The sequence below is a fragment of the Pteropus alecto genome, unplaced genomic scaffold (assembly GCF_000325575.1).
Source record: "Pteropus alecto unplaced genomic scaffold, ASM32557v1 scaffold113, whole genome shotgun sequence".
Lineage (NCBI taxonomy): Eukaryota > Metazoa > Chordata > Mammalia > Chiroptera > Pteropodidae > Pteropus > Pteropus alecto.
In genome coordinates, this window is record NW_006433949.1 from 5,687,418 (window position 1) to 5,702,592 (window position 15,175).

Here is a 15,175-nt window from a genome sequence, read left to right on the forward strand (position 1 = left end):
GCAGGAAGGCTGGAGAACTGATCTCCAAAGCAGGAAGGAGCCATAGGAAATGGGGCAACAATCTGCTGTCCATGTAATAATTTCCCAGTGGCCTGTGGCTTTGCTGTACCTTCAAGAGCTGTAGTCCCAGGTAGGGGGGTGTGCCTGGCAAGTCTAGGTCTCATACCCATGCCCAGGTGCCTAGAAAACGACGTGTCTCTCCCCTTTGGGCTTCTTTAGTAGGAGGAGGGCATGTCCTGTCTTCCACCAAGACTCACACAACCAAGAATGCCCCCAGGATAAGGGATTTGGGGATGATGACTAGACAAAATATGACAACCATCCATTCACTGCACAAGTGTTTTACGATTAAGCGTCATACACAGTCAGGCTGAGACGTACAGATGGATAGGACACACTTTCTGCCATCACAGAGCTCAAGGTGTACTGGGGGTTACTCTACAGTGAGCAGGGCAAGCCATGGCCACCAAGGGAGCCACTAGGAAGGGCACCTCACCCACCATCAGAGGATGACTCCCAGTAAACTCCACTGAGGCGTGGACCATGGAAAAGGTAATGGGTTCTGAGTAAAAGGTGATAACATCATTTAGGTGTCTAAATTCCATGTGGCTTTGATCTGGGAAGCAGAATGAAGATGGAAGAGCCAGGCTGCCTCAAGTACTGTCACAGAGATAAGAGCCAGGTCTCAGGCCCTGTGGCTAACAGTGCTCCATGTTGAGTGGAAGATGGCTGGAAACCAAACTTGAGTCCCTACCCCCAAAAAGTATTTCAGAGCCCTGATGCATGGGTAGTCTTTATTCACTAGTTCCCTGAGATTGCCTTGAAATGAAAGGGAGGTGATGTGGTATCTGTTTCCATGGCTGCCATCTATTCCCACTGCTGGCACCCTGGCCACTGGGCATGTGGCATCCTCTCCCCAGGAGAGATGGGCCTCCGTCAGAGCTGGGGACAGTGAGGAGCTACCAAGCCTGCATGGCACACAGGCCCTGTGCCGGCCTGGGGCTTCTCTCTCCTTTCTCCCTCTGGGAGGGAAATGCCCCAGGCCAGCAACAGCGGAGTCACCCTGTTCATCCATTTTGTCTCCCGTTAGGTGACACTGCTGAGTGTGGAGATGACTGCACTGAAGGAGGAGCGAGACCGACTCAGAGTGACATCTGAGGACAAGGAACCAAAGGAGCAGCTTCAGAAGGCCATCAGGGACCGGGATGAGGCCATCGCGAAGTGAGTGAGCATGACTTGTTTAATTTTACTTTAATTGCAAGTAACATGAGTATATGCTCAGTTTTAACAGTTAAATCGTGCAGAAAAATATAAAAGTGAACATGAGTTTCCCTGCTACCCACCCTCACCCCCACTCCCGTTATTCTCCAAACAGACACGACTGTTGAAAGTTGGGTATGCATGTTTTGCAGATCTTTTTCCTATGTATAGATGCAGGCATCTATGCAAAATACAGTTGTCATGGCTTTTTTTAAAACATCAAAAGGATGATGATATTCTATATGTCTTGGTTTTTGTTTTCTCCACTTGTATCTTAGAGAGCCTTCCAATTTCATTATATATACATCCACCTCAAGTTTTTTTATTTTTAGGTTGTTGGGTTTTTTTACTTTTATTATGGACATTTTCCAGCGTACACAAAAGCAGAAAACGTAAGCTGAATCTCAGCTTCCAAACTGATCCTGTGTGGCTAGTGTTTCACATCCCTGTCTCTGCCCACTTCCTCCACCTCCCCACCCCGTTAACGCAAATCACAAGGACGTCCTAGCAGCTCTTCTCTAAACACTTCAGTAGAGATCGCTACCAGAAAAAGATTTTGCAAAACACACAACCACAATACAGTTACCATACTTGAAAAAACTTAAAGTAATTTCTTAATGTCATCTAGTAACCAGAGTTTGAGTCCCCCCACCAGTCGTCCTATAAATGTCTTTTTATAATTGATTAGAATCAGGCTTCAAAGTCCACATATTCCATTTAGTTGATATGTCTCAAAGTCCATGACACTTCCCCCTCCATCTTTTCTTCTCATCGCATTTATTTTTTGAAGAAACCGAATCATCCGTCTCATAGTTTTTCTACATTCTGAGTGTGATTGCATCTCCAAAGTGTCATTTAACATTTTTCTCTGTCCCCTGTATTTCCAGCAAACTGGGTAATTTTTTAGTGTTTTGGGTTTTTCTCTAACAGAGAAGAAATGCAGAAATGCATTTTCTCACATTCAAAAAATTTGGAAATACATAAACAAAACATATTTATGTATTCCCCATATCTCTGTAAATTGTTTCTTAATCATGCATTCAGTCTACCCTGTTCCCTGAGTGTTAAGGAGATAAAAAGTACTAAAAATGTATCCGCTTTTGGGGCACTTTGCAACACATTAATAACATTTGTGTATCACTTCATTGTTTCCAAAACACTTTCATCCTTTAATCCTCCCAGCCACAGCAAGAAGCAGAAATTTTTAATACCAGTTTTACGGATGAGGAAACAGATATTTTCCCCAGATCACAGCCAGTGATCACTGGCCGCCACCTCGGTCTCTGACTCCTGTCCCCATATTCTTTCCCCTTACACTGTGGCTGTTTGTCAGGAAGCTGAAAGGAACCCATTTGAAACAATTTGTAATTTGATACTGTATGCCTTTTTTAAAAAATGACATTTTAATTTCTGACTTTAAAATTCCCCGTACTTTCTCCCTTCTCATTTGCATACACACTTGTCCCCACCCTTCTTTTCTCTTTAATCATTTTCATCATCTCCATTTCTTAGTCTTACCTTTGGGTCCCCTTTTCTATCTGGTCAGAACCTTATATCAGGTTCACTCAGTCAGGCTCATAAACCTATATGTTATTGAATGAACTCAAAAAGACTGGAGGCTTTGGCTAGAAATAAATGATAAAGATTTTTTCGAGGCCCTTAAAGTTTGCAAACTGTGAACATAGCTAGGCAAAAACCTAGAGGTGTTCCAAAGAAGAAAGGAAAATTAAGAGTTCTCAGAGTCCTGCGTACTTAGCCCTAGGATTGATCCAGGACAGTTATCAGTCAGATGTCAGGTCTAGGTGATGAATGCCAGGTTGTCTAGAGCAGGGGTCCCCAGCACCCAGGCTGCTGACTGGTACCAGTCCGCGGCCTGTTAGGAACCAGGCCACACAGCAAGAGGTGAGCAGTGGGCGAGTGAGCAAAGCTTCCTCTGTATTTGCAGCTGCTCCCCATCACCACCTCAGCTCCACCTCAGGTCATCAGGCATTAGATTCTCATAGGAGCACCGGTCCCTGGTATCAAAAAGGTTGGGGGCCGCTGTCTAGAGGATGGGTGCCAGTAGATCTGGTCACATCCGGTGGCTTGGATACTGGGTGTCGGGTAGTCTGGGGGATAATCGGAGGGTTATCTGGAGGTCTGGTGTATGTCCAAATGTATATCCAGGCATTGACACAGGACTGGAAGGTTGAAAAGTTTTACGTTTCCAGGCTAGTAAAGGAAGAATAGAGTCTTTTCTCATGCCTCAACCTTCATAATGTGAATAATTTTAGCAGCTTGATTAAAGTGACTCCGTTTTATTATGTACCCTATCTTTACTCTTTCCTCGGAATCTTTGCCACTGGATTCCTGGTAAATTTAATTAGTGAATACTTAAATAGAGTGTGATTTTGGAGTGGGAGTATACTTTTATGAATAACAAAGGTTGAAACTGTGTCATGCAATCAGGGAATAAAATGATAAAATTGAGGTGCTAATTATGGAAGCCCATCGGGAATAAAAAGCAGAACGAAGTTAGAAATAGAGACTGGTTGGTCACCTTTTCCCAGCTAGACAAGTAGAATAGAGCTGAACATCAAGCTCTGACCATTTTTCTGTCATCAGATGGGAGGTGGGAGATACAAGCACCTCCTGGCACGAGAAAGTGCCAGGGTGCAGGAGAGAAGAAAGAAGTTGTCCAGGTCCCCTCTCTTAAAATAGGTGGAACTTAGCCCTGGCACCTGAGTGACAGAGGAGGCCACCAAATATCCATGAAACCTTAAATACGTGTCCTTCCTTGCCTGCTGTCAAAGGAAGCCCAGTTAGCCTGAAGTCTGAGCAGATTTACAAATTCTCCTCCCTGAGTAGTGAGACTCTGTAATGAGGGCCCTGCCCTTCCTGGACCCTTTTGAACAGGGCTGACCTTTGGGAGGGTGTTAGATCACTCCAGGAGGATAGTTTTTTCTATCCCTTAGAAATGAAATTCTTGGTATACAAGAATTGAGATGACAGGCCTAAGTAATCATTTAAATGTGTCGGGGAGCCACACCACATTTGAATAGGACCTTATTTGTTTTACAAGATGCTTTTATATACATCACCTCTGATTCTCCATTCCAGGCAACTTTGAGGATGGCAAGGCCCTCTCCAGAATAATTCAGTCTGAATCTCTAGGTTTGGGGCTACATCTTAAAAGAGTCTCCCTGATCCACCCTATGATTCTAATGGGTAGTTATGGGTGAAAACCCCCGAGAAAAATAACTTTCTTCACTGGGCTGCAAGAAATCTTAAGGCATTCCTTATATACAATAGAAGAGTTTCAGAAAAGTTAGTAACAATTTTATCTCCTTGCAGGTAAAAGGCCCTCACTAAAAAAATTCTGGGGCTAGCTATCTGCCTTGTACAAACAAGAAGGAGTCAGTTACTAGTGGTTTCACTTAAAGAAGGAATTCTTCTAGCCCTTTGAAATACCCTTTTTCAAAATTGATTAATATATTGATCCGTGGTTACTGCAGCTTGGCTTTCCTGGTCTGGTGTTTCTCATGAATGACAAGCACCAAGATTCTCTAGTGAGCAAACGTTGCCGTGGATGCAGCCCGATGCCGGGATCCAGAGGTGGGCAAGGCAGGCCCTTCTTCAGAGGCTCCCTGGAAGGAGAACCCCCTTCCCAAACGGCTGCCGCTGGACCTCGGCCCCTCCGCCCCTCCGTCCGGCGGTATTAGCGTATTCTGGGGTCTCCCGGTTGCTCGTGGCGCCATCTGTCGGGAGACACCCTGGAGCTCAGGAGGCTGCAGCGGGGCGGGGCGCCAGGGGTTCGCTCTGACGTTCCAGTGCCGAGGGTGTGGCCGGCTGGGCGTCCATGGCAACCGGTTCCACGGGAGCGTTTCCGCTGTTTGCTGCTGGCCAATGGCAGCGGGCGTGATAGGGCAGCCTGCGGCACCTGAGACGCCGGCGCTCATTGGACAGGCTCGTCTGCTGTCTCTGCAGCCGCAGTGCGGGCGGGCCTGAGTGATGCGGCCTCCCCTGAGTGATGCGGCCTCCCCGGACAAGCTTCTGTAGGACGGTGGGCGGGGCGCCGTTCTGGGGTGGTGAGTGGAGTGTCAGGGGAGGTGACTTAATTGCTCCGTAGAGTGGAGGCCGGAGAGGAAATGCTGGTCAAGGTGATGGCCTGAACGCTTTACCCCAACTGCCTCGCCTTCCGGCCATTAGCTTGGTGCAGGTGGCGTTCCTGAGGCCTGAGCCGAGCGGCCTCTGCAGGCTGGTCCTTTAGCAGTCCTTGGGCTGTACCCACTGGTCGCTGGCCCTGTGCAACGAGGACACTTTTTTGCTAGTTTTTGGCGTTTCGAATGCAAAAGGTAACAGTTGATGAAGACGTTTTGGCAGCTGGGCAACCGGTGCCTCCTCTGCAGAGGCTGCCTAGTTAGTCTCACACTTAATACCATCCCCCTGTTACCATAATAATAATAATAATAATAATAATAATAATAAGGGTGTTATTTTAGCTCGGGTGCTCAGGGCAGGCCTCCTCGAGGAGGTGGCATATAATAATAATAATAATAATAATAATAACAACTTTCTTTTGTATTGAACTATGATTTAGCAATGTTGAAATTGTCAAAATGTGAAAAATTGTCAATATGTGAAATTGTCAAAATGTGAAAATACAAAATGCAAAAGCGTGTGAGGGGTTACCCACCAGGAATCATCACCCAGGGATAACCAAGTAGACACTTTTGTCTGTGACCTTCAGACACACACAGGCATTTTTCCTTTTACAAAGAAAGTATCATATCAGACCTTGTTTTTTGGTTCTTTCCTACCCTAGGCCTAGATACATCGTGAGTATTTCCCTACTGTCAGTGAATACTCAACATCATGGTTGTTACATGTGACTGTTCCATCATATAATTTACCACCAGTTTTCTAGTTGTTGGCTACTATGATTAGCTAAGCTGTGATGATGGTCACCACTGTGTGGCCTCCTCACCACCTTTGCACATGTGTGTCTCTAAAATAGATCCCTTAAGGGGGATATTGCTGGTGGGGGGGCGGGGCCAGGAGAGCAAGGTCCCCACCTTACCCGAGGACTGGCCTTTTTGGGAAAGGCTTAGTAGCTCCTTAGTGTTCTGTGAGATCTTTGATTTCCTCTGGGTTCCAGTCCTGATGTAAGTGTTACCCTCTTACCCACTTCTGTGAGATGGGGATGACAGATAATCCCTTCACCTACAAGTTGGTTAGGAAAATTGAGAAAACGTCTGCGAAAGCATGTTGCAAGCGTCCCAGCCCTCTACAACGAACATCGTAGTTACTATTTGTTGTGAGTTTGGGCTCAGAGCCCGTTTCCTCATCCTGTGGACTCCAGGTGCCCTAGGTAAACAACCACATACTTCTGACCCAAGATATCCATGCTCTCCCTGACTTGTCTGTTTTCAGGAAGAACGCCGTGGAGCTGGAACTCGCCAAGTGCAAGATGGACATGATGTCTCTGAACAGCCAGTTGCTGGATGCCATTCAGCAGAAACTGAACCTCTCGCAGCAGCTTGAGGCCTGGCAGGTGAGGGAAGGGAAGACGAGGCTCCAGGAGTTATCTGAACGCAGGCAGAGTGTAAGGAGAGTTTGTTAAGAGAGGGTCCGATGCGCGTGGGTGAGCTGTAACCCCTGTCTTCACCAGGTGAAATTCAGAGCTCATGCACCCCCAGACCCTGGGGAAGAATGCCTGAGGGTGCTCACTAGAGCTGTGAGCCCCAGGTTGTGCTGTTTGGGGGTATGGTGACCTCCAGGCTTGGAACAGGAGCCTCCTTCAGCCAGTCGTCATGGCTTTGTTTAAATTAGCTAGAAAGAAAACAGCTGTTAACGTGGAGGGCCCAGGAAGCCCTATATGACCGACAGAAAACTCACAGGCGGACATAGTTCAGCAGCCCGCAGGTTGCTGGCAGCTGCTGCCCTTCCCTTTCTCAAGGGCCAGCTTCCTTTTTCCAAAGAGTACTGGCCTGGTGCAAGCCTGGAGAAAATGAGTCATTGTGTCCATTTCCAGGAGCACTGCTTTCAGAGTCCAGGCAGCCTGCCCCATCCCAGGCCCAACGTGACTCCCCACTGGGCCAGGGCTGTGCGTGCTTTTTGAGGTTGGGGCCGTACAGTTTCTGGATATGGATGTAACCATTCATGTTGCTCCCCAAGAAGTCTTAACCGGACAGATGAAAAGCCACTTTTGGCTTTGCCAGGCAAGCCCCGCCGCGGAGGGCAGGTTGGTGCTGACCAGTCCTCCAGGGGCCCTGTTGGGCTGGCCGCATGAACATTGACCCTCCTCCTACCCTCACCCCCACCCGCACCCCAAGCTGGTCACGGGCTCCTCAGCCAGCTGGCCGCTCCCTGGCTTACTGCTCCTGTTCTTCTCTCTTCTCTCCTGGTTACAGTTTGCTTCCTCAGGGCTTTTTACTATCTGGCTCCTTTGGTTTCTGATCTAGTGGCCTTTCTCAGTTCCCGTATCAACAGCTTTAGTTGTACAGCCCTCCTGCCTTTGAGGTGAGACCGACCCTTCATCCCACTCACCCTCCCCAATGCCATCGAAGTCCTGCCCCTGCCGTCTCCCTCATGGCCCACCGTGTTCTGTGTCGGAGTCCGGTGCCATCTCTGTGCAGCGTGCCATGCCATCGAGCCCCTGCCTCCCTCCTCCCACCACCATCACATCCAGTGAACACAGCAGCACGTGACCCAGTATTAACAGGCTGGCCCACTTACGGCCAGCTGACCCCTGGTTTCTTGGTGTACCCCCTCCTCATGAAGGGGTTGTCTCACCCACAGAAGTAACGGCAGGCTTGGAATTACGAGCAGCTCGTGTGTGTGTGTGTGTGTGTGATGTTCTAAAGTGATGTATTCCATGGGATTGCCTTGACAGATTTTCAAGTATCAAAAATGCAGTTCGCAATGTGCCAGAACAAACACTGGCACTTGGAAAGGGTTTCTTTCTGAAGGACGCGTTAGCAGTCCTGATGTTGTGTTTAACGGCGTAGATTTTATTGAGCACGTGCTTAAGTTCAGGACACTGTGCCGAGGATTCGACACTGGAATGCTCAAAGTAGGGACCGTGTCTCTTATTTCTGTAAGGAGGGGGAGGGGTACAGGAAGGAAGTCGAGTGTGAAGAGGGTTGTGGGGAGGAAAGGAAGGCAGGAAAGCAAGACATGAGCAAGGGAGGAGCAAGAGGTCCACAGCCAATGCCATCTAGTGACATGGCCAAGAAAGTCCCTTCATTTCCTGAAACCTGCAAAGGTCTTTACATTTGAGTGACACCCACTGGTGAGAGCTTGGGTGAGAGTGTAGGAGGTGATGGACAAGCTGTTCAGAGAGGGAGGCCTGGCCAGCCCCACTTCCTGCCCTTGCCAAGTGAGGGGCCGCTCAGAGGGCAGAGGCCATCTGCCCTGACATCAGGCCTCCCCATCCTGTGCTCAGACTCAAGCAGCTAACTCACTCCAGGGTTTAGCCCAAGGCTTGGGGTCTTTTCACCAGGACATTCATGAGCCCATGGGGTTCAAAGGGGAAGGAATCAAGCAGCTGCTTGTTGTTTCCCGCTGGTGTAAACTAGACAGGACTGCTTATGTCCAAACCAGTAGCTTTCATACCTTGTCAGTGGCAGAACACCTTTGTCGAATGGAGTCTTGCACAGAATTGGAATCTAGCAGCTAGAATAGAGTGGAGCCGCTCTATCCAGAGCCCCTCTATGGAGTAAAAGCTAATGTCCTGCAAGGTAGACTTGGGGTGAGGGGGGCATTTTCTAGGCAACTTTAACAAAGTGGAAGGGGAAAGGTGCTGCCTCAGTGAGAAAGCCAAGGACAAGCGCAAAGATAGTGATGCCCAGGCCTTTGCCACAGAGGGGAGCCTCGCCAGTAGGGGGCTGATGGGTGGTTGGGGTGGGCAGGGCCAGTACCCAGGGAGTCTGTCCTTGCCACGTATGGCTGCCAGTGATGCGTGGGCATTGGCAGCTCAGGCTGGTAATACTTTGAAAGGAAGAAAGGACAGAAGCCCCCCTGAGGCCAGGCCCTTGGGCTAGAAAGCTGGCAAACAGGTCACTGGTGGGGTTGGGGGCTGGACCAAACTAGAGGCACCCACTCAGCCTTAAGGGACACAGGAGGCAGGGCAGAGAGGCAGGTGAGGCTGAGCGCTGTGTGGGGCCGGTGGCCTGGGTGGAGAGACAGGGAGGCATCAGCTAGCTGCAGCCGTTCTCTGGCCCTATAGGAACTGACAGTCTAGGGGGTCGGGCGAGGGATAACACTAGCGAGGAGAGGCCAGCCCAAGCCCTGAGGAGACTGGAGGTGTCACGTGGCTCCTGTGTTTCCCGGCATCGCATTTATACTCGCTGCTTTCTTGGTCGGGGCAGCCCCGGCTGCAACTGCTCACTCATCTCATTTCTCATCCTCATCTCCCATCCTTCCTGACACTTGTTACCTCCCACCCACCCCCAGTGCCAGGTCACTGCCCTGCTCAGCCCCCTCCTTTCTGCCCTCTGCAGGATGACATGCACAGGGTCATTGACCGGCAGCTGATGGACACACACCTGAAGGAACAGAGCCGGCCTGCTGCTGCCCTCTCCAGGGCCCACGGCGCAGGGCACAGGGACGAGCCCGGCACCGCTGAAGGCAAACGGCTCTTCTCATTCTTCAGGAAAATTTAAGCTGGGAACAGTCAGGCCAGCGAGGATGGGTGGACTGGAGGCGACTGAAAGGGGGTGCAGGCGAGGGCCCAGGGTACTGTGTTTGCATGCAAGGGCCCCCGCCCTGGGCCAGGCTCAATGGCTACACTGCCTGCCTGCACTGGGGCCAAGTCGTCCTGAAGGGCCTGCTTGTCCTCTGAAGGCTGTCCTAGACAGAGGGGCAGGCAGGAGCCCTGTCCGCACTGCCCAGCCAAGCCCAACCTGGGCTTCCCCAGGATCCGCTGTTGCTGAGCAGAGCTCATGCTGCCTCCAGCAGCCAGGGGCCCATGCCTCGGAGGCTCCACGCCAACCCCAGGCGCTGCTGCCCTCCTGTTATGGAAGATGGGGAGCGGGAAACGGAAGCCCTTTCTGCATGCCTCAGGGGGCTGTTGCTGCCCCAGCTGGCCTGAGCCTTGAGGCCTAGTCTTGCAGGGCATCAAGCCCAGGCCTGAGTCTCCATCTCTCCCCCAGCCCCTGGCCCGGGAGTAAGGGAAGGCGGCCCCTCACCACGTGTACGCACCTCTGCCAAGAGCACCTCTGTGGGCAGGAGTCCCAGCCTGCGGGGCCTGATGGCTGGGGCTGTTCTCTTGTGCTCAGCCACAGTGGGCTCTACCACAGCTTGGCCAAGGCCACCTCAAGCCCAGAAGAAAGAAGGGCCTGCCCCCTGGCTGCCACTGCTCTTCCCCGGCCTCCACCAGTGCAGGCCTTGCCTGTCTGCAGGCTTTAGTCAGCCAGCCTTTTCCCCTTCATGGGGCCAGGGCTGCGAGGGGTCTTGTCCTCCTCCCACGGCCCCCCGCTCCCTTCACATATACAAGTTCTTGGTTCAGCCAAGCAAGTCTAGGCCACAGAATGGCCCCAGAGAGGTCTGTGGTCAGCCACCTCCACGTAAAGGGCAGCACTGTCACCACGGGGTGGATGCCTGCAGATACTGCCCATGAGGCCTGCAGAAGAATGAATCCTGCAACCTGCTGCTTCTGCTCCTTCCTCAGCAGCCACTCCACCTTCTCTGCTGAGGCCCTAACAGGCGCCATGGGCTGAGCCAGCCCGCAGGCTGCTTCACAAAGGATAACCTTCCTCCCACACCTGGGAAAAGCACAGCAGGGATGAGCAGAAAGAATGTACCTGTAGATATGTACATACCACAGTGCTGTAATTTTGTATGTAGCAATCGTGTAAATACATGTATGGATTTTATAATATACATATTATATATAAATCTATAAAGGCATATTTTTAGAAACACAGCGCACCACCGCTTCTTTTGAAAATAGTCTAAGAATAAATGAATTTCTACAGAGTTTCCCGCCTCAGTCATTGGGTACTGGAGGGGTGGTTTGGTCAGAACACAGCTTATCTTTCAGAAACCGCCACTGGCTGGCATGAAGAGGCATCACTAGTGAGTCCCCCGCACACTTGGGAGGACACCTCGTATACTAGGACCTAGCCAGAGGATTCAGCCAGGAAGGGGCACCCCCACTAGCGGGTGAAGGCATCCTGTCACTGACAGGTGTTTGGGGAGCAGTGACCAAAGGCGCCACCTCCGTGCCCATCACAGCCTGGGCTCCCTGCCAGTGCTGCAGCTACAGGCAGGCCCTGCTGGCACTGTGTCCCAAGCCCCAAGCCGGCCCTACGGCTGGGCAGAAACTTCAAGCCAGGAAGAAATCACTGCAAGCAAAGCTTCCGCTGCATCCTTCCGGGCATGCAGAGAATAAACACGGCGCTTCCCCTGGCATCTTAACACGTGAGCTCCCAGCCGATGCATCAGACCAGAGAAGCTCAACCTGGACCAACCCTTGGTGAACATGAACTTGGCTCCTGAAAGTGTCCCTGAGCCTTGAAAGGCACCTGTGCGGGACTCACACCAGAACAAACGAGCTGGACACAATGGGTGGAAGAAGGCAGGCTCACCCAGAGCACAGCTGGAAGAGAGGAAACAGACCCTGGAAGAAAATTTGGCAGCTTGAACCTTTATTTTTAGTACTTTTTTTAAAAAGCATAATTAGAAACTTTCAATACAGAAATAATCCTAGCAAACCATTTAAATGTTTTGTTGTTTGACAGAAATTTCACATCAGGTCCACCAGGACACATCGGTCCAGCCCTATGACACCCCTGCCCCCACCCCCCCATTCATGCATACTTAACACTCAGCGGGACAGGCACACTGTCATCACCAAAATTACCCCACCACCTGGGTCTGGACATCCAGGTGCCAGAACCATGATGGTTTCTAGCCCGGGCTAGAAGTTTCCAGGACCCCCTCCTCTTATTGCTTGAATTTGCAAGCACTGCCACACTGGTGTCACCTTAATGCTTAAAGTGGAGTGTGCTGCCCACTCCAGGAGCCCAGAGCTCTGTGCGTCTGCACAGGATCCATGGTCAGCCAGGACAGTCTAAGGACAGAGACCCTGCTTTTGCTCCTGGCCCCGCAACCAGACAAGGCTGCCTGCTGGTCGGCCCTGCAGCCACCCTCCACAGCACCGCCTTCTCAGGCCCACAGAACTCCCCCGCCTCATCCCACGTTCCAACGTGAAGGCCTGTCACATGGAACCACGGTGTTTTGGCAGTTTGGGGAAGTGGAGAAACAGGTCAGAAGAAACCCCCCGTTTTGATTGATTAAAAACCCATCAACAGTGTTAATGTGGAAAATCTGCAGTGTGATCTGTGATGTGATTGTCCAATCAGGGCTTCGCCTGGTAATCGCCTAGGAAAGGAAATCTAATAAAACGCATCATGGTGTTGAAATAAATTATTCCCAGGTTACGTGATCCTTTTAGGGGAAAGGTGAATGAAGTGTCCTAAGGGGGAGGGAAGGGGACAGTAATCAAGTGCAGATAACCCTGGTTTTTCCTCCAAGGGACCAGGGTGGGTCAAAGCTGGCTGGCTCCCAGCCCCAGCTGCCATTCCTTCCCACCTAAGAAATCCTCGTGCTATCTCTGTACTAAAACAGTTGTCAGTGATCCCAGGCTGCCTGCCTTCCAGCTCAGAGGCACTGTCGCCATAGTCCAGCAGCCCCTGGCACCCACTCCCCACAGTCGAAGGCGCCCGGTGCTGCATCAAAGACCCAGGAACTCAGTGGGAGGCCTCGGCCAACACAGATAAGGTTGGGAGGCCCCCTCTCCTTTCCCAAGAAACGTCCAGGAAGACAGAGCTGATTTGCCAAGAGCCCAGCCCCACAATGACAGGAAGCCATTCACTTTTTCTAAAAACACTGGCCCCAAAGTGCGGAGGCCACAGCTTTTGCTGCTGTGCCAACCAAACCTCAGGAAGAGAAAAATGTGTGAGGAACTTAATTCATTTGATTTGGCTTCATTTTATCTGTTAAAATAATGCTCCTAAGCCCCATCCCTGCATGAACACACCCTGCCTTACTGTTGGAACTGAAACAGGTTGGTATAAATAGAAGCTACAGCCCTCTAGGTTTGTAGCTCAGAGGCATCTAGAAGGCAGGACAAGAATCTGTTGGCCAAAGGGCAGGAGTGGCTCCTGCAGAACCAAAGGGCTGGGCCAGCCGAGGCCAGGCCTCTAATGGGAACCCCAGGCCTACCTCAAGGCCAGGCTTCCCCAGCTGCCAGAACGGTTAGAGGCAGGGGATGGGGAAGGAAGAGAGCTGGGCTGGGAACGGAGGTGGCACAGGCCCTAGAGATGGGTGAGACCCAAAGACAAGTCGACGACGGCTTGCAGCAGACAACAGGTAACATGGAGCCCACTCCACCAGCCCAGGTTGGCAAAAGACGTGGCTAGAACGTGATCTCGTCTCCTCAGGAAGCTGCTGGCGGTAAGATGGGATGGGGCGGGAGGGTCTGTTGCAGCAGGCTGGCATTAGGGAGGCAAAGCCAGAGCAGGTCAAGGGTGACATGTTGGTTAAAGCAATATACATTATGTACAAACTCTTGGTTAATCAGTCCGCTCGGCTGGCAGCGTCCTTGCTGGGCCCAGGCGCCTTGGCCAAGGGGCAGGGGCACCAGAAGGGAAGGGCAAGTTGTCCAACACCTTCTTAGTACTCGAGGGGGAGGGAAGGAAGTGCCGATGGCGCCTCCAGATACAAAAACGTGGAGAGAATTCTTTAAATAACGGCACAAAACTGAGACTGTCCCCCGAGGAGCCCCGCGGGCCTCGGGCTGGGGGAGTGGCCGCAGTGCAGTCTCTGCAGGGGGCTGAGCGAGGCATTAGCAGCAGCGTTTCTTTCTTTTACTGTTCCTCGTGAGCTTCACCACATCGTTCTGTTGCTGCTGCTGCTGTTTTGCTAAGTTGTCTTTCTTTGCTCGGAGGACCAGCTCTGTGATGCAGTTGAACATCTGTGAGGGTGAAGGAGGCAGGGCAGGCCTCAGACCCAGCGGGGAGGCCTGTCACGGCTGTGCTACCTCTGCTGGCCAGCATGGCCGCCTCCCCGCCTCCAAGGGCCCAGCTTTATATTTCTGCTCATACATTTTTTGTTATGTATATCATCAAACCCTTTCTAGAAGGAAGTGATAAAGTATAAAGGTCAAAGAGGAACATCAAAGACCAATGAGCTATGTCCTGAAGGAAGTCAGTCTCTCAGCACCTTCTAGTCTTTCTTTTAAAGAGACAAAGGAACCCCTGTCTTTCAGCTGGAATCTTAGGACAAAACAGGCAGAGGTGCCTCTGCTCTGGTGACAGGCTAAAGGGACCCAGAGCCTGACCACTCCATGCCACCTCCCTGCACATACTGCCTAGAACCTTCCCCAAACCTCCCCAAGACGTCATGATGCCAGGATCCAGTGGAATGCCACCTACCAACTCACAGTCCTGTCCTGCGCTCTGCCGGAGAAGTGACACAATTTGCTTGACTTATTATTCATAACCCAGGAGGCAGGTCCCCCACCCCAATCTACAGAAGGAACATATGGAGCCTAAATAGCTGGAGTCGCCTCCCAAGGTCACACGGACCCCACCACAGGCCAGGTGAAAAGGCCCACACTGATCCTAGCCTGACTCAGAGGCGCCCGGTGTCCAGGATGCAGTGGGGATCCCGGCCTCCCCAGGCCTCTGGGCTCCACGCTCCGTGGGGAAAGACTCTCCCAAAGCCGTGAGTGCAGCCAGCCTGGGCTTGTGGCAAAGGTCCGCTCTTCTCCCACAGACTCCCACTGCTCTCCAGAGGGCCCGGCAGAATGAAGGGACATGCCCCGGCGGAGGCTCAGCCGGTCTGCGTGGGGCGTGCACCCCACAGCAGGTGCCCGCCCGAGCTCTGGAAGCCACAGGAAAGCAACCTGGAGGCCAGGGCCGTAGGG

The 15,175-nt window shown here is 51.5% G+C and overlaps 2 protein-coding genes across 2 annotated transcripts in view; one reads left to right on the plus strand and one right to left on the minus strand.

The window, feature by feature from the left end:
* The window catches only part of BICDL1 (BICD family like cargo adaptor 1), an 81,432-nt gene extending 70,211 nt beyond the window's left edge, over positions 1-11,221 (plus strand). Inside the window, exons 8-10 of the mRNA XM_015586850.2 lie at positions 1,091-1,221; positions 6,673-6,793; positions 9,744-11,221. Coding sequence (XP_015442336.1) covers positions 1,091-1,221; positions 6,673-6,793; positions 9,744-9,905 — 414 coding nt within the window. The 3' untranslated portion in view covers positions 9,906-11,221. The remainder of the gene's footprint in view (positions 1-1,090; positions 1,222-6,672; positions 6,794-9,743) is intronic.
* Positions 11,222-11,870: 649 nt separating this feature from the next.
* The window catches only part of RAB35 (RAB35, member RAS oncogene family), a 17,838-nt gene continuing 14,533 nt past the window's right edge, over positions 11,871-15,175 (minus strand). The window contains exon 6 of the mRNA XM_006908709.2: positions 11,871-14,221. Coding sequence (XP_006908771.1) covers positions 14,093-14,221 — 129 coding nt within the window. The 3' untranslated portion in view covers positions 11,871-14,092. The remainder of the gene's footprint in view (positions 14,222-15,175) is intronic.